This window comes from Lathamus discolor, chromosome 5 (genome assembly GCF_037157495.1).
Source record: "Lathamus discolor isolate bLatDis1 chromosome 5, bLatDis1.hap1, whole genome shotgun sequence".
Classification (NCBI taxonomy): Eukaryota; Metazoa; Chordata; class Aves; order Psittaciformes; family Psittacidae; genus Lathamus; species Lathamus discolor.
In genome coordinates this window covers 85,221,348-85,242,713 of record NC_088888.1, presented here as the reverse complement: position 1 = coordinate 85,242,713, position 21,366 = coordinate 85,221,348, and the positions used below count along the sequence as shown (strand labels likewise).

General features: G+C 36.6%; 1 protein-coding gene across 4 annotated transcripts in view; it reads right to left on the bottom strand.

The window, feature by feature from the left end:
* The window catches only part of KHDRBS2 (KH RNA binding domain containing, signal transduction associated 2), a 372,973-nt gene that overhangs the window by 27,548 nt on the left and 324,059 nt on the right, over window positions 1-21,366 (bottom strand). For 3 of the 4 annotated variants that reach the window (XR_010613228.1, XR_010613227.1, XR_010613229.1), the window contains exons 9-10: window positions 5,608-5,781; window positions 3,593-3,644 (exon numbers count right to left, since the gene is read on the bottom strand). Coding sequence is in view for 1 of the 4 variants with exons in the window: in XM_065681469.1 (XP_065537541.1) it covers window positions 5,684-5,781 (98 nt within the window). In the remaining 3 variants the exon portion in view is untranslated. Of the gene's footprint in view, window positions 1-3,592; window positions 3,645-4,693; window positions 5,782-21,366 lie in introns of those variants that run through there. The other variant, XM_065681469.1, reaches the window with a different exon arrangement.

The following is a 21,366-nucleotide window of genomic DNA, read 5'->3' as shown; positions in this document are numbered from 1 at the left end:
CAGAGAGGAAGATGGTGATCATCTCTGAAGCTGTAATTGGTCTGAGAAAGTTACCTGTGTGCCTGTTCTGGCTCCACAGACCAATACAGTAAAATGGGTAATACTTTTTTTTTATAACACTTGGGTTCTAATAATTGAGGCCATGGAGTGCATCAAAGTTTCTAATGGAAAGCAAAAACCATTAGACTTGCTTTTCTGTTTAGCATTCAAAATTTTTTTTTTTAGTTTTTCCTGTAATTTTACTTATTAATTGGGGTTCTTTTTGTATTTTGCTTCATCTGTTGACAACAGAGGTGACTTGAAATAGCAACAAACATGATCTTCATTCTTTTGACATACCTTTACTTACAGCCATCCTTTTTTTTTGTACAAACTTTATGATCTCTATAAGTAAATATTTATTTTTATTCCTACCTCGATAAAATGCCTCTACAAATGAACTCTGTCCTCCTGTACCAAAAAATATATATATGTTCTGATATTGGGATAAGTGAGTCAAATTGCCAAATAGGATGAATTTACAACCTCTTCTGATTCTGACTGTATGAATATTTTTCCCAAGCTACTTAATCTTCTTGCACTCTTGAGCTATTTACTGAAGTAAATCCATACTATCATGAAAAAATGTTAAGCCTTTTAACTGATACATTCATATGTGTTTAACTGATGCATATATGTTCGTGATCCTGATTCTAATGGTATGTTGGTTGCTTATTCCAGATACTCAGTTCATTATCACAGTCCTGGCTGTAGTATGGCAGCTCCCTAGCAATAGGGAGACACAGACTCTTCCAGCCTGCCATGCTTAGTGACCAGGTCTTCGTATCTATTCTTTTAGAGCTACCACAGACACATTGATCTATTTTACATGCACTCACTCACTTTCACTTACATCAGTGTTACTTGGTTTAGAAGTCAGAACATGTTCAAGTATAATGGAGTGATTATTACTGGGTTATAAGACTGAAAGGGGCATATGTAGTAAGGATTATCTCCAACTTTATGTCTCTGTTATTCTGAATGGGGTTGAGGACCTCATTGAGCCAGAAAAACATTGTTGATAACATGTGAGGTGAGGTCAAACCTCCTGAGAACCTTCCTCAGGTTCTTCATTTATTCATTTGAAAATTTAAGACCTTCTTGTTTAAACAGTGCAAGATAAACTGTACAGGAAGGAAATACTTCTATAGTTCATTTCCTGATAAAGGTTGCTACTCTAGGGATATCTATTTTTTACAGTTAGAATGGCTCTTGAATACATACAACAAGTCTACTAGACAAAACAAGTAATACATTTTTCTTCATCTGTTTTCCAGAAACTTGTCCCTGGTGGTGCAGCTCTGGGGGTTCTGCTCCAGCAGGTGACAATGCTTTCAGCACCTTGGTGCTTTCTTCCTACTCTGTTTCTAGCTGGAAAAAGAAAAGTGTCCCCTCCTCTCGGACTAAATTTCCAGCAAGTGAAGCTGTGTCAGTACGACATATAAAGCCATAGACTCTGTTGCTATGACATCCACTCCACTATCCGATCACCATTTCAACAGTGTGGGCTGTCAAATGTTGCACAACCCACCTCCAGAAACCATCACTTTCAAAACTGGCTCATTGATTCTATTAATAACAAACACTTTTTGGAATCTCCATTGTTTGAACATAATTTTCTTTTAAAAATCAAACTGTTCTTACTCATTCTTTTGATATTTTATACTAGTTTTCAGGACCTCAGAATTATGACTGACTTGAACTGATGGATGCGGGGAGCTTTTCACGGAAGATTTAAAGATGACTGTTAAGTAGGATAAACAGACTCTCATTACTCTTTCACAAATTAAGGAGGTGGATTTTTTTGTGAAGACATAGCTGACTAACTGCAAGAGTTCTACAGAAACTGGTATAAAATATGTAGTTAGCACAGAACAGCACATGCAGTGATGGGTAATTTTTCATACTGATTTCCTGAAAATCAATAGAACAAATGTTTGAATAAACAGTTGCTTGCACTGACTTATTAACCTACTTTTTCTAAATAATTATTGTATATTTCACAGTGCGTCATTTTACTGATATATACAGATTTTTTTTTAATCTATAAAAATAATGGCTTTAAGGTGGATTTTGAGACAATAACATTAAAGGACGCACTCTGAGCTAAAGCTGTATTTACTGAAGACCATTCTCAGAGAGTTCACACTAGTTACCCTCACACAAAAATCTGATGTGCAAGTGAGAAATTAAATTAATGTACTTTGCCCTGGATCTCACCTACAGCAGGTATGACCTGCTCAGTTTTGTGCATTTAATCGTTTCAGTAAGGCATAGGAGCATTTCCTGAAGTACTTATATACTAAACTCTATAATGTATAATGATTTATAATCACAGTTGTACCAGCATGAAATTTTATTTATAACAGTGGAATGTATTTTTCTGGTCTGTATAGATATAACATATACTGACTGAAGCACATTTGTATAACTATATGCAAGGTGAGTAGATGGAAGCTTTTTACTGTAGCGGTGCACTCAGTCACTGATGTGACTGTAATATGCAGACAAATCTTAATGCCCTGTTATATCACTTTGGCCCTGTAGAGTGGTTGTATCACATAAATCAACACAGTTTATAAGAGTCTTGAGGCAACCCTCTGGAGAGGAAAATTAAGCCCTTTATAACATAATAAAACCCAACTTGTGGTTTGTAAGTGACCATTGAATACACTGAGAGCTGGAAAACATTAAATCAGCCAGACCACAATCATGGAAAAGATGCAGGCACAATAAATGTGTCTGGAATTGTTTATCTGGTGTGCAACATCATCCGTTTTGTTTATTAACTTTCACCTAATTTAACAATCATGAGAGAGGAAGAGAACTTACACTTTTTGTATTGTGATTAGGTTGACATTTCTGAGTGAGTAGATGAAGTCATATATGAGCTGATTTTTTTTTTTTATGTTTCCAGCAATGACATTTGTCTTCAATCAATATATAATCTGAAGTCTATATAAGGTTATCCAAGATACAACTTTATGTTTAAATGTATTTAACAGAGAAATAGAGAAAACTATGCCTCAATCCATGCCATTGCACAATAATACCTTTAATGTCCTTGCCACTCTCAAGCATAAAAAAGAAACATCTACCATGCAAAAGAATAACAAACTTCCTATTTATAAACACTTTTTTTTCATACCAAGAAATGATAAATATTCTCATAAGCAAAGGTAAGCCAGTATCGCATTTGTCTATGTCATGTGACTAGTTTGTTTCCAAAATGTAAGCATGCGTTTAAGAAACACCAGCTCTTGCTCTTAGCAGGAGCAGTATATCATACATAAAGTATACCATCTTATATTTATCATTAAAAGGCCAGGGAAGACTTCTTTTATCTAAATACAAGCAGGTTATCATACCATATAAAAGCAAATGTTTTGATTGCCATTATACCTTAATCACTGTGCTCCTATGCAGAGAAATATTGTGGGAAAGAACTATTTATTTTAAAAGTCTAGCTGCATATGGTTCTGTTTGTGAGGAAAAACAAATTCACAGATAAGAGAGGAAACAGGACAAAACCCTGAGATGCGGCAGAGCTTACCTGACCACTTCTCAGCAGATGTGCTGCTTAGCTGTCCAGTGCGGGTGAGTCCCTGAAATAGTGAGACAGAATAAACTCAATGTAACCATCATGTAGCCTACTAAATTCATTTTAACATGTCAGAAAACAAAAGATATGCTTTATAAACTATTAAAAAAGAGTTAGCATGCAACTCCAGCTGCAAGAGATTTTGTTCACAAACTGAACAGCAATAGGCCTCTACTTTATTCTCATCAAAAAAGTAAACCAATCACATTGTCAAAAAGCCACTGTAAACAAAAAGACTGTATTTAAAGGAATAACAGTTTTGGCAACCCTACCATCAAGTCTTCTATGTTTGGTTGGTTGTTTTTGGTTTTTTTTTTTCTTCATCAAAATTTAGGTTATATATTTGTTGTTAGCAAGAGTTGCATTACTATTATTGTTAATTTTAGTTCTGTTTATTACCTTGAGGGTTATATATTGTAGAATAATTTTGTTGTCACTAGTTAATGTTAATTAGTTGTTTTAATAGCCTATATACCTATTTGTTATCTTTTGGTAGGTTTACTTTTTTAACTATCAGTAAATTAATAACTGAGAATATTTAACATTACTGTTGCATACTCAAAATTACAGAGTTACTATTAGTGTTACCTGTTTAACGTTTAGTCATCCTTTGAGTCCTGCGACATATTTCCTTAATAATCATCAGCCATCAAGTCTGATAGTCTCAAAAGAAATATCAGCCCTCTAAACTGCCTTCAAGGGCGGTGATATTTAGCACTGAAAATTACAAATAAAGTTTTTGAAGTTGAGTACCAACAACTGGGCAGTGACACTGATGATTTGTTTATCAAGACAAATTGCTATATACTACGAAAAATGCAGTCAACGCACTCTTCTGAGTGAAAACAAATAGGTGAATCTATGCAATGCTTACATGTTGAATGGGATATTTAATGTGCGGGGAAACTCAAAGGTTGAAGAACTAGCATTTAGACAGTCTAACAGTGGTAAGTGGTAATCTTACCTCTTTAAACTCCATTACATTCTCACGAGAGACATGCTAATACAAACAAGTCAATCAGAGTTTGTGTTTAGCAAGATCAAGCTTAGAGGATAGTTTAAAATCCATTTATTGTTCTAAAGCATTTTTTTCCATTAACATGTTATACATTAGTGGATACTAACCATGATTCATGTAACAGTTTAGTTTGTTAACTTTTAAATTATTTAACAACCAGAAGTTATTAATACAACTTTTAAAGTCTTACACAAAAAATCTTAAAACAAGCTTGGGTTCATTTTTGTAATTTTTATATAAAAAACATTTTAGGCATCTCTTGAAAAAGAAATAAAGCAGGCATTTAGAGCTAGAAAACAAGTAATTCCAAATTTAGTTTGTTACAAAAGGTTTCAGCTTTATTGACAAATTATGGCAAACATATTTGACAAAATTATGGTTTCCTATTTAGAGAAGCTTACACATGTAACTTTATGTGATCTTTTTTAACAAATACAGGTTAAAACACTGAACAAATTCAGTTAGCTACATACATACAGTAGCTGCTTGTTTTCAACCCCATTAAAACAGCATTTAAAATTAAATTTACAAACTTAATATTGAACATCTTAATCTAAACTAACATATATTAAAGAAGACAGGTTAAAACATCTTATCTACAGCTTGATTATTGTCTGGTTCAAAAAAAAAAAAAAGGGGAAAAAAAAGAATCATATTACAGTCTTTCAGCAACCCTAAACAAAAACTCGGCTAGTATGTAGAGACTCAAGATCTGTAACAGTGTCATGCTTTTTAAGTTACACACAGCAATGAATACAACCAACAGAACATCATCTTTGAATGGTTTATAGACAATGCTTGCCAAAGGTTTTTTGTCTCTGTTTTTTTTAAGTCCGTGTTATAAAATAATACTAATGTCAATGTCACTCCAATGTTATAGGAAATACAAGTAGTACATAGGATAATAATGAGCAGTAATCCCTAGGATAGAAAAGAAATGGACTATTACTTGTCTTGTTGCTGTTTATGTGGAGACCACAGGCTATTAATTGTCTTTGAGATGAGGTCACAGATGAGGAGGACCTTCAATATCTACCATAGGGGTGTTCCCTGTAACCCCCTCTGGCTGACCTTGGAGGTGGCGCCTTTAGGCTGGAACGGGTTGTAGCCCATTCTTCTTGCGCTAAAAACAGAAAAGAAAAAAACATGTTTTGTAAATATCTAAACTTGAATGAACAGAGTGATGCCACTGTTAATGCCTGACAAAATTCTCGAGGATTTTGGCTGAAAGCTTCAGAAAAAAAAAATGAGGACAGTGCTATGATCCATTTCTTTATCCTGCCAATAAAAACTTACAGAAAACTAACCACCTACTTCTCTACACAGGCAACCTGTCTATCTCAGGATGAAAAAAGGCTTACTCCTTCACTTTCAGCTGAGAATGAATACCTACTGTGGTGGCAGTAAAGTCAGCTCTGGAAAAATCACTGCACTGGGCTGCCAGCTGAGAATTTATTTGATGTTTTGAGCTTCAAGCATTTAAGTTAAAGCACCAATGTGAATAACATTTAATGCAGTTGGTACATTCATAAGATGAGGAGCTGAATCATGAAAAGATAATAGAAATACATTTGATTTTTTACTTCCATTTGAGAATAAAAGGAAGAAAATAATGGAAGAAAACCAATATGAATAAATGATGTTACTGCACTAAGTGAATGAGTTTTGCCAAATAGTTTTTATTGTGTACTATCTTTCAAATGCTTTTTCAAATTTTGTGAATGTAATACACTCGGGAAGGCTAGTTCAGTTTTTACAAAACTCCTACGATTTCTTTTTTTCTCTCTCCCCACAGACAAGGTATTTCTGGAAGTTAAAATATTCCAAAGCATCAAACAGGAAACTACCTACAATTGTGGTCCAGTGATTGAGCCCCGAACTTGAACTCTCACCTAACCCAGTGTATTCTCAAATGATTTTTGGTCTTGTCTTCCACTGACTTCAACTGATTACACCGTGATTAAAACTGAAATGCAGAAATCATCTACCTTTCATCACATCATAGTGCAATATTACGTGTGTTACAATAGTCATAGAATGCAACTTCACAAGGAAGTTTCAAAACTTCTACCTACCCCCTAAAGTTATACGATATTCTGTCTACGTCTTTGTAATGAAATATAGAAATTATTTAGACACAAGTGTGGCAAATGTTAGTTATTTTCTGTATTATTGTATTTTATTAGTGATCATTATGTTTGCATTACATGCATGCTTAGGATATTAATGTTTGTAAAACATAAGAGTAAGGATCAGGCCTTCTGATAATAGGACAAAAGAGAACAGTTTTTAAAGTGCATAAAAAACAGAGATAGAAGAGAGGAGTTTAAAAGATTGAAAAGTGACTTGAAACCAGTGGGAAGAGAAAAGGAAGATACAAATTGATGACAAAACCATATACTTGTTGCTATCAAAACAAACTGATCACTATAGTAAAATAGATCCTTCTTCCTAAGTCTGAAGTGTGGCTATAGTATACTTTTATAAGTAGGTAACAGAGTAATAACCTGAACCATCCACTCTTGAACTACTGCTGCAGATTTGAAACATCCTAAGTTCTTCCCCCATAAATTTAAAAATCCATGTGTATCTATTTTTTAAGATACATCATTTTTATGCTTTGATTCCATGCAAAAATTTTGTAAGTGCCTGTTGAAGAAATCAAAATTTCAGAAGACATTTTCCTTGTTTTGGTCTTGGTTTAGACTTTTGCTACCCCATTCAGCCAGAGAATATTGAAATGAGTACTCCTGGCTCAGCAAGGTCAATAGAATTCATCTATATAGAATATAAAAGTGAAACCTGCTGAACTGCCAGGTATAAGGGGATAAGCTGTGAGCCAGTATGGGACATACTAGCTATGGTGAGCAGGGACAAAAATACTCATTCCTCATAACTAAGAACATATTTTTACTACATTTTTCATGTTACATGCAACTTTCTTATTTATTTCCTGTTAGGCCAAGCAGAGATGTTCTTGAGTTCTGATTCCTGAAGTACCTGTAGAGTAAATCCAACTTCAGTTGGTTTTTCTTTTTCTGTTGTATTTCATTCCCGCGGCTAAAGGAGAGATTAGGCTTTCAAGTGTCAGGTCACTGCCAGAAAGCAGTAACAAGATTCCTAACTTTTAATAAGTTAAAACCCCCATTCTATTAGCAGAAACTTTGCAAAATTGGAATCTTACCCAACATGGAAAGGACCACATACTGTACACCCACATGGGAATTCTTTCTGGTAGGTCAGGAAATCTGCCTGGGTAAAGGAGAATGCAGTCTCCTGGCCATGGCAGAGAAACTGAACTCTTTTTAAATGTTGCATGGGTGGAAAATTACAATGTTACTGATATTTAGTATAGACAAGCTCTGTAAGCCACATACAGTATTATCACATGTTGGCATCATGTTGAATTGTGAATGGGCTCAAATGCAGGTTGGAGAGGATGCTTACTTCCTTCCTCTTATCTTCTGATGATTTCATTTGCTCTTCTGGGTACAGGTGTTACTGGCCCACTAATTTCCTCATTTCAGCTACTCCTTTACTGAAATCTACTATACTTCCCAAAACCAAAGGCTGAATTTGCCCTTTCAATCACATCAGAGCTGTCAATGAGTGTTTAATGTTTTGTAATGCAGATTTCTTTCCAGTTTTGGTTTATGATAGTCAGACATCGGTAATGTACCAGCTACTCTTCTAGTGTAAATGAAGTATTATATACCTACTGACCTCCTTATTGTCCAAACTTCATTTTAAAAAGGAATAAAAACATTGTTTATGTTAAGAAAGAATTATTATTTCTGGCCATTCACCTTTGAAATTTAAAAGTTGCTGCTGCCTATTTTAATTTCTTAAAGAACATTTAAAGACTTTTAAAAGTTCTCCCTGAAGAAATGCAATTCAATATATATGCACTTTCATTTAGCAGGAAAAGGACCATAGTGGCCCCCTTAAAAAAAATCCAAATACCTGTCAATTTTTCACCTCACTAATTGGAGTATCTAATGTTGCTACAGGTCTACAGCTGCAAAAAAAATTACCTATATTCCAAAGACTCCTGGAGTGAGCAGAAGTAACAGAAAAGAAGTTTGATGAAATGGAAACATTTCAGTTAATGAGCCTGTTGGATTTTAATTGGCATAATTTTGTTGTTGATATCTTGTTTTTGCTAATCACTGTGGACTTCTGTGGCCAGTAAGAAAATAATTATCTGACTGTAGAATAAAATCCTGAATGGTTAAAACGGCTATCAAGGACTGCCTCTGTGAAAAGATAATGCTCTATGAAAAGAGAAAAATGAAAATATAAATTGTAAAAAACCTGTTAAAATTCTGAAAGCTCTTTCTTCTCTGCAAGATGTCTTCTCTGCAACTACATTTCCTTATCTTGTTGCCCTGGCATGTGAGGTGAACACTTGGGGAGAGCTGCAGAGCTTAATAGAGGCTCAGGCTAACATGTACTTGCAGTGGACACCTCTGGAGAAGATTTGGTACTGGCTGATCTTGCTATGGAACAAGAAACATTCCTGTTGTGATTTTTTTTGTGCACTCCATTTATTTTCTTTTTCTTTAAGCTGCTCAGGATGTTCTCTTGTTGAGTATCAGAGGTTTTACAGCCACAAGAAACCAAAGTCTACAGCAGAAAGCTATTGCCTAGAGGGTTAAAGAAGTGACAGCCAATATGATATAGTCCTAAATCCTCAGGTTACTCATTCCTACAGGCAATCAGTTTCCATATAGTAAATTCAAAAAAACCTGCCTTTGCAGTATGTTTCATTACACCCTTTAAAAAATGGCATTTTGCTGTAAAAGTGTTTCAGGTTCAATTACCCTTTCCTGAAGTGTCACTGCATTTGCAGAGAGGCCCTGGGAGTAAGTAAGATTTAGATAAAAAAGGAGAAGCTTTATTTATATAAATGAAAGTGACTAAAGTAGTAAAAATACTCACTAAATGTACAACACAAAGACAAACCAATTTCTTGTTCCATTTGAGTCCCCACCCTACCTCTGGACTGAAACACCTTCATATAAAGGTGAAATGTGCAGTCTTTCTGGCAATACCCATATAGTAGGAAATGACTTTATGTTACCCATTGGAAGAAGCTGTTTTTTCTTGACTAAAAGTATTCTTAAAATAAATTGCTGCTGTGGCTGTAACAGTTTCTGGTACAGAACAAGAATGGAAATGTAATTTGTGGTACAAGTCTCTTATGCTCTTTTTCCAGTAACATGGTGGACCTATTATGCTTGATTTCAGACTTTAACAAGGATGATGGTCACATCTTACTTATATCTGTTTGGTAATACCACCACCAAAGTATGAATCTGTAGGCAAAATACAGACAAAAGTTTTGGGATTACAACTTTTACTGGGAAAACACTGGCCTCTACCACTCATACTGTTGTAAAGGATTATGCATTTATTATGGAGAAAGCAAGATGACATGGAGCAACACTATGAAGAGTCTCTGAATCACACAATGCTAAACAATTACAAGATGCAGCCACACCAAAAAAGAAATCAGATTATTAGTAGGTTTTCCTACACGGATTTTTGATGAAGAGCAATCTATCCGCATGCTAGTTTACTTTATGTGCAAAGTTGCTCTTTCATATCTCCCATGGTAACCTTTTTCATGGTTTACCCCATGGTAACCTTTTTCTTTCAGCACCTAGGTGGGCTCCTGACAAAGGAATATATCTTTAGGAATAGTCTTAAAAGACTGAAGCCATATAGACTAACTCAGTAGTCACACAGATACTTGGGTAGCTCTTTAGGTAGCAGAGGCCTCAAAAGACTCTTCAGCCTTTTTGACTCCCAGGCTGATTTGCTTTGTGTTTCAGAACATATAAAAACAGTGGAATCTGGGTTTTCCCTGAGACACTGTGCCAAAATGGAAAGGAAAGACTAAAGAGAGCCTGGACATTTCTAGCTCGGTAAAATGAAGTGTTAATGAAGTGGAAACTAAGGAATGTCAGTGAAGAGCAGGTAAGAGCTATAGCCTTGGACAGAGAAAAGTAACTGGGAGAACCACTAGTGAGTCTGTGAATCAGCATGTCCAGGAGCTGAAGAGATGTGCGCAGCAATCATCGTGGTTTAGGGCGGATTCATTTCCCTCCTTCTGACTCCTGCTCCCTTGGTGACATCCAGCCTGCCATCCAGTATTACCATCTTACCCCCTGACCTTTTCCCCAGTGACTGAAAAGAAAGCCACACAGGCAGCTTAATAACTGACAGTGGAGGTCCCAGTTTTTCCAGGAACTTGGTGTTATTGCCAACTTGAAACTTCTCTCAGATGTTGCCATTCTTAGCTAAGAAGAAACATTGTACGCTTTGCTTTCAGATACTAAAGTTGCAAGTTATGGCAGCATGATGATTTATAGCTGAGGAATCTGAGTATGCTTGGACATGAGGATTATTTTAGGTGCAGTAACGAGTGTCATAGCAAATTTTGGTGGCTACCTTAATCAGAAATGTGAAATCACGGGCATAGCCTCTTTAATTACCCTGGATACTTCTTTCAATTTGCTGTATGCTCCCTGTGAATCGATATTTGAAGCTCAACTTTAGGATGAATAAAGTAATTGCTATTATCACAGGCAATCAGCACCCTTGGTTTATGATTGATCGAAATTATATGTTAGCATTTTTGCACTACTTTTTAAAATTCAGATTGACTCTTAGTTACTGTGCTCATTGAATTATATAAATACTTCCAGTATTTTTTATAGACATTGATATATTAGCTGAGACTATCTTTAAAGATTATTGTTTAATCAATTCCTAGTAGACTCAGTAGCTGCGATTTGCTGTTTAAATACAAGACTTAAGTTAGATTTTCTTCTTACTGGAGAGTCAAAATGAAAAATAAGGTCCCAGTTTTTAACCAGCAAAATTCCTTTGAACGTGGGGTCACTAAATGGTGTAATTTTAACAGTTGTTGAAGTGTATGAGCTTGTTTGTCTTACTACTTTACCTATGTAGTACTGAAAGCACAGGAAAATTCACAGTGGTTCATCTATCCTTCCCCAGGCAGTGGATATCATCACATAAAAAGTGCCTTCAAGTACAAGAGTCGAGAAAAGTGCATATTCAGAGCACTTTTTTTTCTACTCTTCAGTCTACATTCTGCATCCTTGTCATGGAATTTTCCAGAACTGGGTAAAACTTTAACAAAGAGGGCAACAATACAGGTAATTAAAGCACAGATCATATGAATGGATGCTTTAAAATGAAATATATGCGTTAACAGCATGTGATTTGCATATGAATATGTTGTTTCTTAATAATCTTACCTTTATATTCATTGTTTGTACTCTGTAATAGTAAAGACCTGATCACTTCTTCCTGGTAACTTATTTAACATCTGAATATTGCCCACAATTTTTGGGCACAATTTTATTAATCTTTGGTCAATTATTTTGGGACAGGTAGCCAAGAAGAGATAGAAAGAGCTATTCTGTTTAGATACTTAAGTATATAACAGCAATTAAGATAATGGTATAATTTTATTTATTAGCTTTCAGTGGTATTAAAACCATAGAAACTGCTTTTAGTTCAGAATAAAGTAGTTTTCGTTCCTATGAGGAGAAAAAAAATCTCTTCTTTGGAAGGTCATATTGCATATATTTGGAGAGAGCACACCACAGTAGAGATGGAGTGTAAGCGGAATTTGTGAATTCTGATTAGTAGCTCTACTTCTTGCTTGCTCAGTGCCCTTGGATAACTTTAATATTTTGTGGTATGGCTTTCTCAGTGGTAGAATGAGACAGGAATACCTACCTCCCTAGGGTGTTCTGACATGTAATTAAATTGCCTGAGCAGTGAAAGTGCTACAGATGTGCTGAGCAGAAGAACCAATAGAAACCAGACATTTAACTTCAAAATGAGAACAGTGAGATTTTCTTCTAGTAAGCCTCCAAACTTCTCTCTCCATGAAAAGATGGGTGGAGACAAAGTATTAAGCAATGGTTGGAAACTTTGCCCTACACAAGCTAATGACTGAAGTTAACTAACATTAGCAAGGCCAGGCTTTCACCCCATAAATTCACACAGAAGACACCTGCACTTTTCTTGTGCTATAACTGGAGAAGCATTACTTCAGACAAAAAGTCAGGAACAAGTTTTGTATTTGTTTTTTAAGAACATCTACTTTTTTTTTTTTTTCTTTCTTTCCTCTCCTGCTCTCTTTCGCTTATCTGCAAAGCCTGAAACACACACAGGATGCTCTGCCTGTGTATCAATGTATTTAATAATTTTAGTGAGAATAGCTGAAGTGGCTATCCTTCAAACCACAAATGGTACCTTTCTTATTTGAAATGTGGAATCTTGTCAGAAGACAAAAATGTGTTCAAAACACAGGCTCAAACCCACTATGCTTACTTATACCATGCTAAACGCCACTTATTTCACTAAACCTACTGCTTATATAATATATATGGTTTCAAAACTAGAAATATTTGGAAAACCTTGTGATTTAGTAGCCTATTTTCTGAAATCAGCTACAACTGTTCTAAAAAACTATTGTCCCTAAGTCTGACAGCCCCTTCTTTTCAGGAGGGCTAACAAATTAGACTGCATGGGTACTCCAAATGTGCTTTAGTATTGTGAGCTGTCCTAGCTTAAACTGGTAGTGGAGAATCACAGAAATCCTTCAGCTGATTTAGCACTGGAGTGGATGAGGAGTGCTCATCGACTCTGCCAGCTCTCCCTGGGGGTAAAGTAATGGGAGCAAGAGGAGCACTGGCTCCTGTACAAGATTTCTTAAAAAGCTTCAGCCACTGTTTCAGTGAACATCAGCCTCAGACAGGGAAGGAGCAGCATCAGAGCACACAGGTAGTAGTAGAGAAACTGCAACGTGAGACAGACTACTATCTGTGCTGCTGTGAGGAGAGTGTGAATGTGACAGTGTGGAGAGAGTTTTACCTTTCTCTTATTTTCAGTAAATTATTTTTCTATCATTTTACGGTGAACATGAAACGTGCAGTGTTATACTGTGTCTGGAATTATATACATGGTCAACAATACATGCACATCACTATAACAGGACTTATGTCTTGGATTCTCCACTCTATGGCTCCCATAGTGAAAGGCAGTGAAATTACCATTTGAAATACTACATAAGAAAGTTTTGCATGATTTACTTATTCTGACATAGAAAATGATTTATAATTCAGGAGTAATAGAGGAAGCACAACAAGCTGCTAAAAATTAAAAGCACTCTCTTTTCTCAGGCTACATGTGGACTTTTTTCAGTGTTGTAGTAGAATAACTGAAGTACAAAAGTTTCAGGATATACAGTCAGTTAAAAGAATGTGACAGATTTAAATATGGAACTTTCTAAAGAATTATAGCCTAATTAAAACACTGATTTGACAAAACAGCAATAACTTCAGTATCATCCCCACAGTAGCTGTCATAGCCAATTCAAAATGTGCTCCTTTTCCTGCAGAACTTCAAAATCATGCTCTTATGAAAACCATAAATCTCTTCTAAGGGAATGAATACTATTTGGGAGACAGCTAAGGTGATTCCTCCAGTAAAAGAATTGATTAAATTTTGCAGAAAATCAAGGAAATGCTTTTGACAGTTCATTCTGTCCCACAGCGTAGGAACTGGATCTCTGATACCTTAAGTATAGGAATGACTGAAATAGAAGATTAAAAGAGGGCAATTTATTTGGTATATCTTCTGTCCATATGCAGTAGAAGTCTTCAATAACTCCTGTTTCTGGTGAGAGAAAAACAGCACTGTACGGGAAGGCTCAGGACCACTTCTGAGTTCCAGGGCTGGGTGCCTGCCTGTCTCATACCCAGGGAATGATCAGATGCCTCTATTGGCCCAGAATAAAGGTGGTCATGCAGTCTGAAACAAGGACAGCAGGGACAGACGCATGGCACACATAGCAAGGTTGTTAGTCTGGACAGCTGGAGAGGCATCAGGACTCAGGTGCTATATCAATATTGGCACACAGTGCATACAAATAGGAATGATTTGCAGAGTGAAACAGCTGATGCTGAGGACCTGATGTTCACTCTATACAGCTTTCAGAGACCTTCCATTTCAGACAGGCCCTAGTTTGAGCCTCTGAACTGAATTCTCACAAACAGTGGGAAGGTGTCTTCTGGTTTATTTTCGAACAAGAAGTCCTGTACTTTGAGCCCGCTCAGTGCTGTGAAAAGAAGAGCAACAAATGGAGACAACTGGAAAATCTGATTCAAAAGAGCACTCCTGATCCTATGCTAGTGGAGAAGCACAGGTCCATGTGCTAACGTGCCTGCCAGGTGCTCTGTAGAGGCACAGCAGAAAAATCCCACCACACTGGCACAATCTGTGTTCTGTTGCCTCTGAGATGCCTCATCAATGCTAAGATGCTCCAAGACTTAGAAACCAAAGAAAGTTTTCTTTGGTATGTTGCCAGTGATATTTTCTACCTGATACAAAATATATGTGCTCAGATGATATAAACGCACAATCAGTGCACATTAGTAAGGCTTTATAATTAGTGTTAGCAACAATCTTGCCTGTAGTCACAAGCTGTGCGAAGTCAAATACTGTAATGAGAAGAATCAACCTGTCTCTTACATCTGCATATCTATCACAACCTCATTTGAGAATCTGATTTCCTACATTTTAAGACTAGCCTAGAAAAAAGAAAATAGGGTAAAGAATCCATTGGCACCCTGAACATAATGAATATTAGGACCAATGACCTACAACACCAAAGTTAATATTAAAAATGAAGAAAGAACTTGGACTTGACAGCTGAACAAAGCTCTTATCTTTGCCTACAAAGCAATTACTAAGAATTGATACTTCTTCAAAATACACAAATACTACTCTGTATACACTGCATCATGGCTTCATCTGGCTTTGTCACTGTCATAGATTAATCAATACACAGTTTATTTCACACTAGGATGGTAGTTACTTGAGTTTCTCCATGAAATGAACATGCTCATGTCTTGTAATGAAGCATGAGAATTTGTGGCTCCTAAGGTAACATCTCTTCAATCAACCTATTTATCAGAATTCCTGATGTTTGAACCCTCCATACATTCTTTCCTCCTCAAATTTCATCACTATATATTTATTTTTACTTTATTTGTTCAGCAGAAACTATCACTGTTATTAAACCCCCCCAAATTACTATATAATACACTCCTCAGGACAAACACAAAATTAAAAAATAAGCAAGATAATAAAAAAAGCAGTGGAATATTACTGTGCATTTTTAGGTGTTGGTCCTATAAAGAATTTGCTTATAAAGTGCTGTCTGTGTAGAGAACTACTTAGTAAACTAACTGTTATTACAACTGCAAAGCTTTCATACTGAGTGATTGGCAGGGAATTATTTGTGAAGTAGTTAAATCATTGTGGCAAGGTGTTACAACTTAAATGATATCTTGTGTTAAAAGGAATTACACCAAAAAGTTTCCTTCTCCAATTTTAATTGAAGATGAAGTTATTTTAAAACCAAGTATTGTTGCTTACAAGTAAGCAAGCCCTTAATGCTGAACTGGAGTAGAATATGCACTACAAAATGTGGTAATTAGAGAAAACGTGTACATATGAAAATTTTTGGTGAAGATAGGACACTTCCTGCCTCAATGGCAGCACGTGCAGTAATCAGCCTTGCAAGCTTTTCCTGTGCACTAGCAGGAGTGTGAGTGGAGTTCACTTATGTCTTCCCTTTTTGCGTCGGTGATAAGGTATAGATTAACCTTCCTAACTCTTGCCTAAGGCTTTTGGCAGATAGTGTTATTCTAATTTAATTGTGGTGCTTTAGAAAGTTACAGATTTTAAGCCTCCCTTTTCACCCTCTACCTAATGTTTCTGCTTTTCTGGTAGTAACAACAGAAGTCCAAGCATACTGATCTCTCAGATACTGCCATTCATGACCTAGCATTAAAAACATAAATCATCATCATTTCCAGGCAATACACAAGGCAGTATATGCACCAGGCTACGAACTATAGCATCTGAGAACAGGCACACTCCTACTTTCCTTCATCTTCGCTATGGCAGTTTCAACCTTTTGAAGTGAAGGCAGGAGCCTCTTCTTCGGCCTTCTGCAGCAGAAAATGGCAAAGCTTGTCTACTAGAGACCCCAGCCTCTGGAATAGCTAAAACAGAAATAGTAACTGATAACTAAAGCCTTGAGTGTTCCGATCAGTGCAAGGGAGAAAAAGGATTCAGATAAACCAACAGTGAGGCAGGTCAGATATAATTAATGTAGCTTATAACGTACTGGATGCACCTTGCTAGCAAGTCCTACCATCTCTGTTATCTTTCTAAAGTGGCCTAACATAGCACAACAAGCACAACACTTGTATCAAGAATGCTGGTTCCTGTAAAAACCATGGAAAAGGAGAAAGAAATGGGAACATGACAGTTTACAAAAGTTATTTCCTTTATAGTGGTCGTGCCCAGTGAAGGTGCTTTTGGACTCAGGCATGACATTACAAATGGGCAGGGAAGCTTCTCAGTTACCAAATTTTTAGTTGTCCATTTTATCCCAAAGGATTTATATCATTAAAACTTTAAATAAAGGCTTTAAATAGATACCTCCTTAGATGACAACAGTGCCAGAAGGGAAACCACAATATTACTAAAGTGCAATGAGAGTAACGGATATAAACTTCTTGTTCGTAAGTTAATCCAATTTCATGCCTCTTATTTTAAAACATAAGCATCATCAAATTAAAATGACGTCGTCACCTTTGTTTAGACTGCTAGATTTAAATTTGTATCTGCAAATATCAAGACCTTCAGTAGCCAAAGTATCATACATGTTTAGCGAGTGTGATTAGAGATGAGGATGCTTTACGTTTTTGAAACCTGTACAGTATTCCAAATGATTAACATTTTAGTTTTAAAGTTCCTGCTAAAGATATTTTTTTATCACTCACATGAAGAAGCTTATAAGGGCTATGTCCACAAGATATTTTCAGGCATATGGCCCAAATTTATCTTCCTCAACCCAGAACAACGATCTTCAAAATTCTCTAGCAGCAGCTGTATAATCCTGATCCTAAAAAAAATTGTACAAATCTCATAATTCCTTAGTAGAGTATTTCCAGGTGCCCAGAGGCTGCTTCAGGGAATGCTTTAAAGTGCCTGTACTTTGATCCTCTGAGAGACTGGGTGGCAAGCATATCAAATCACAATAGAGTTGTGCTGCATAAGGGGTTTCTGTGTTCTATATTTTCATTCACAGAACATTCCTAAGTCATGGGAAATAGTGGGATTCTACATATATCCTTCTCAGCTGACTATGCTATTGTCTTGGGATGTTCCTTGGCTGAAGGGGATCAAATTCCCAGGAACCTTCACATCAGAAACTGAAAAAGGAGTCAAGGCAGTTAAGTTGTGGATTTTACAGTGGTGAATAGCATGTAAGAATTCATCTTGCCTAGCCTCAGGTAAGTGACTTGGGCCCTTTCTTGTTTAGCGCTTCCATCTAATCAAAAGAAAGATGGTTTCCTGAGAACAACATGGTTCAGGTGGGCTCTTCTCTGAAACACCCCTGTGATCTCTGCAACCCTACCGTGAACAATCCCTAAACGTGCAAATCTTGAGAACTTCTGAGGAAACAGTGCCCCCAGAAAGAATTCTCCACAAGCTCTTGTAAAAGGAACTTAGAAGAACCCATGAGACAAAAAACCACGTGATACTTCTCAGGCATCCACATAGAAAGGAAATAATAGCAGGCAGCTCGTACAGGGATACTATGGTGCTGTAAATTACTTCACAAAATACAGAGAGCTCTGTTTTGTATTTAAAAAAAAAAAAAAAAAATTGTAAGCATGAAATAGCATTGTTATTTAGGCAAATCTACTTCATGAAAAAGAATAAAAGAAAACCTTCTCAGGACTGAGAACTGTACTCAACGATAAGTTGGAAGCAAGAGGATGCACAGCAGAAAATAGAAGACAAGACAAGCTATTCAATTTTTGATAATTCAGATACTGTTATTGGAAAAGGTAAGGGTGAAAAGTCATTACACAAAACATCTAAAAGACAACAAGAAGACACCAGTTGTATATTTATGTGCTATTTGTGTGTGGTGTTATTCAGATTTTGCCAGAAAAGAGCGCTGAAGCCGTGTTGTGGAAGGTAAAACAAGGTGTGAAACTGAAATGGGGCGAAAGAAAGACTGTGTTGATTACTGTAGGTGAAAAATGAAGGGACAGCTGATTTCATACAGTGGGATGGGTTCAGAAGACTCACAAAGAAATGCAAAACATCCTGAAATTCTCCTGGAAACAGAGAATTAGGGTAAAAGCTACATGAGGATGAGAAGGGTTGGCACCAGGCTGTATATTAGCTAGGTGGGAGGCACTGAAAAAGTCAGATACAGAGAGAACATCAGTATATGCATCAAGAATTCAGAAAGTGAGGAAGTAAAGCATATATTCTACAGCTCTGTATATTCAGATTACCTTCTCAGACAAATGGAGGTTACTCTGGGATGAAGAAAGCTCATTTACAGATTTCCAGAGCACAGAACTAGCAAATATACTAGCTTGCTGAATAAGTGAACCAACAGGAGCATGAACACTCACATGTAAATGTATGCGATTTCAGAAAGTAGCAAAATTGCTACCTGGAATATTATTCAATTTCAAAGTTTATTCTGGGTTATTGCTAACACTATTCTAGACCTTTGTATTCAAATGGCAGCTCAGAAAATAGCTTAGGCATAACAGAAATTCCACACTTATCAACCATATATTTTACGACAAGTCTAGTAAAGCAAACCCAGGCATTTTGAGTTTGTTTCAGATGCTAAATGAGAAAAACAAAAAAAGCTTCATGCAGAGCATAAATTTAGTCATCATTCCACTCTCTGAACACTTTGTAAGCCTTAGCTAATTAGTCCATTCAAAACCCCTGCTGGGAAAACAAGTAATATTCTTCTGGTTTTACAAACAAGGGATTGGAGGAAGAGTGACATTAAATGTCTTGCCCAAACACACAAGATTCAGTGTGGGGGTGCCTAGTTAAAAGTTAAACAGTGGGTAATTCTCACTGAGCTCAGACTATGCTTTTCTGCACCACCCAAAACCTTAACGATGCATTTGAGAGAAGTGGTAGTCAGGGGATCTGCAGAGGGGAGGAAAGGCCTTTTTCACTGCAGGTATAAAAAAGTACGTACAAAAAGGAAACAAAACAAAGGGTAACCGAATCACACACATTCATAAAGATAAGATGTTATTGTTACTACTTCTTTAACAGTGAAAATGTACTTGAACGAACACGGTATTACCCAACTGTAGTATGAGTACTGATTACACAAAACATTGTTATTTTTAATTATATAATGCAATGATTTTGACAATGTCTCAGCAGTGTCTTGTGATTTCTGTACAAAGGAAACTGCAACTTTGCATTACAATGACATTTGCTTCACAGCTGCATGAATAAAATTATTTTTTTCAAGCAGCAATCCTTATATCGCTTTACTACAACTTTTACTCCAGCAGGTCTGATTTTCACAATGCTCTGTAAGTCACCATGCAAACTTATGATACTTTATTATTAGTAGCAAATCAAGCATAACATCTCCGTTGAATATACTAGGGTCAGTCTTTAATCTGACAATAGTCAGCTTTGCCCTCTTATTTCAGTGAAAATGTCAAACTAAGATTTACTGTGCCGTGATCTGATGGTACAATGCACTGAAAAAATATTGATAGGAAAAGATGTACTAGATTCTATTGTCACTAATATCAAACAACAGACCTAGAAAATGGACTGTACACATCAGAGCAACGTTTTCTTTTCCTCTCTTGCCCTTGGTTTCCATGAAACGGAACTACTTCAGCTCAGACACAAAGTGGGGAGATGCAAAGAATACAGCACTCCCTCTAGTCATAGTGCTGTGTGTAGCACAAGGTATTCCTTTATCTTGGTGCATTGGAGGTCCCCATGGTAGTACAGCACCTTTTCCTCCACTTTGATTAAGTTTGTATTTATTTCAAACTTGCTGGTTGAAGTGATGCATATGACAGTAGCAGATGCATAGTATAGTTGGCACATCAAGCAGACTGAAAATTAGCACTGAAATATATTCAGATACTAATCAGAAACTTCAGTGTTGCTGTTAAATTGACCTGTAACTGTGATTAATCTGCTTTGTAATTTTGATTGAAATTGATTGGACTGTGAGAATGAAGACCTTAAGTCAAGTCCACTGTAGGAGAGGATCAGGATCATCTTAGGAACCTGAATGCGCACAAGTCTGCGGGACCTGATGAAATCCATCCATGGGTCCTGAAAGGAGATGGCAAATGAAGTTGCCAAGCCACTGTCTATCATATCTGAAAAGCCATGGCAGTTAGGTGAAGTTCCCGATGAATGGAAAAAGTGAGATATAACCGCTATTTTCAAGAAGGGGAAAATGGAAGACCCAGGGAACTGCAGACCTGTCAGCCTCACCTCTGTGCCTGGCAGGATCATGGGGCAGAATCACCTGGAAACCATGCTAAGGCACCTGAAAACCAACAAGGTGGTTGGTGCCAGTCAACATGGCTCTTCATCATGGACTGTAGTGATAGGACAAGGGGCAGTGGGTTCAAACTTAAACAGGGGGAGTTCAGGTTAGATATAAGGAAGAAGTTCTTTAATGTGAGGGCGGTAAGGCACTGGAATGGGTTGCCCAAAGAAGTGGTGAATGCTCCATCCCTGGCAGTGTTCAAGGCCAGGTTGG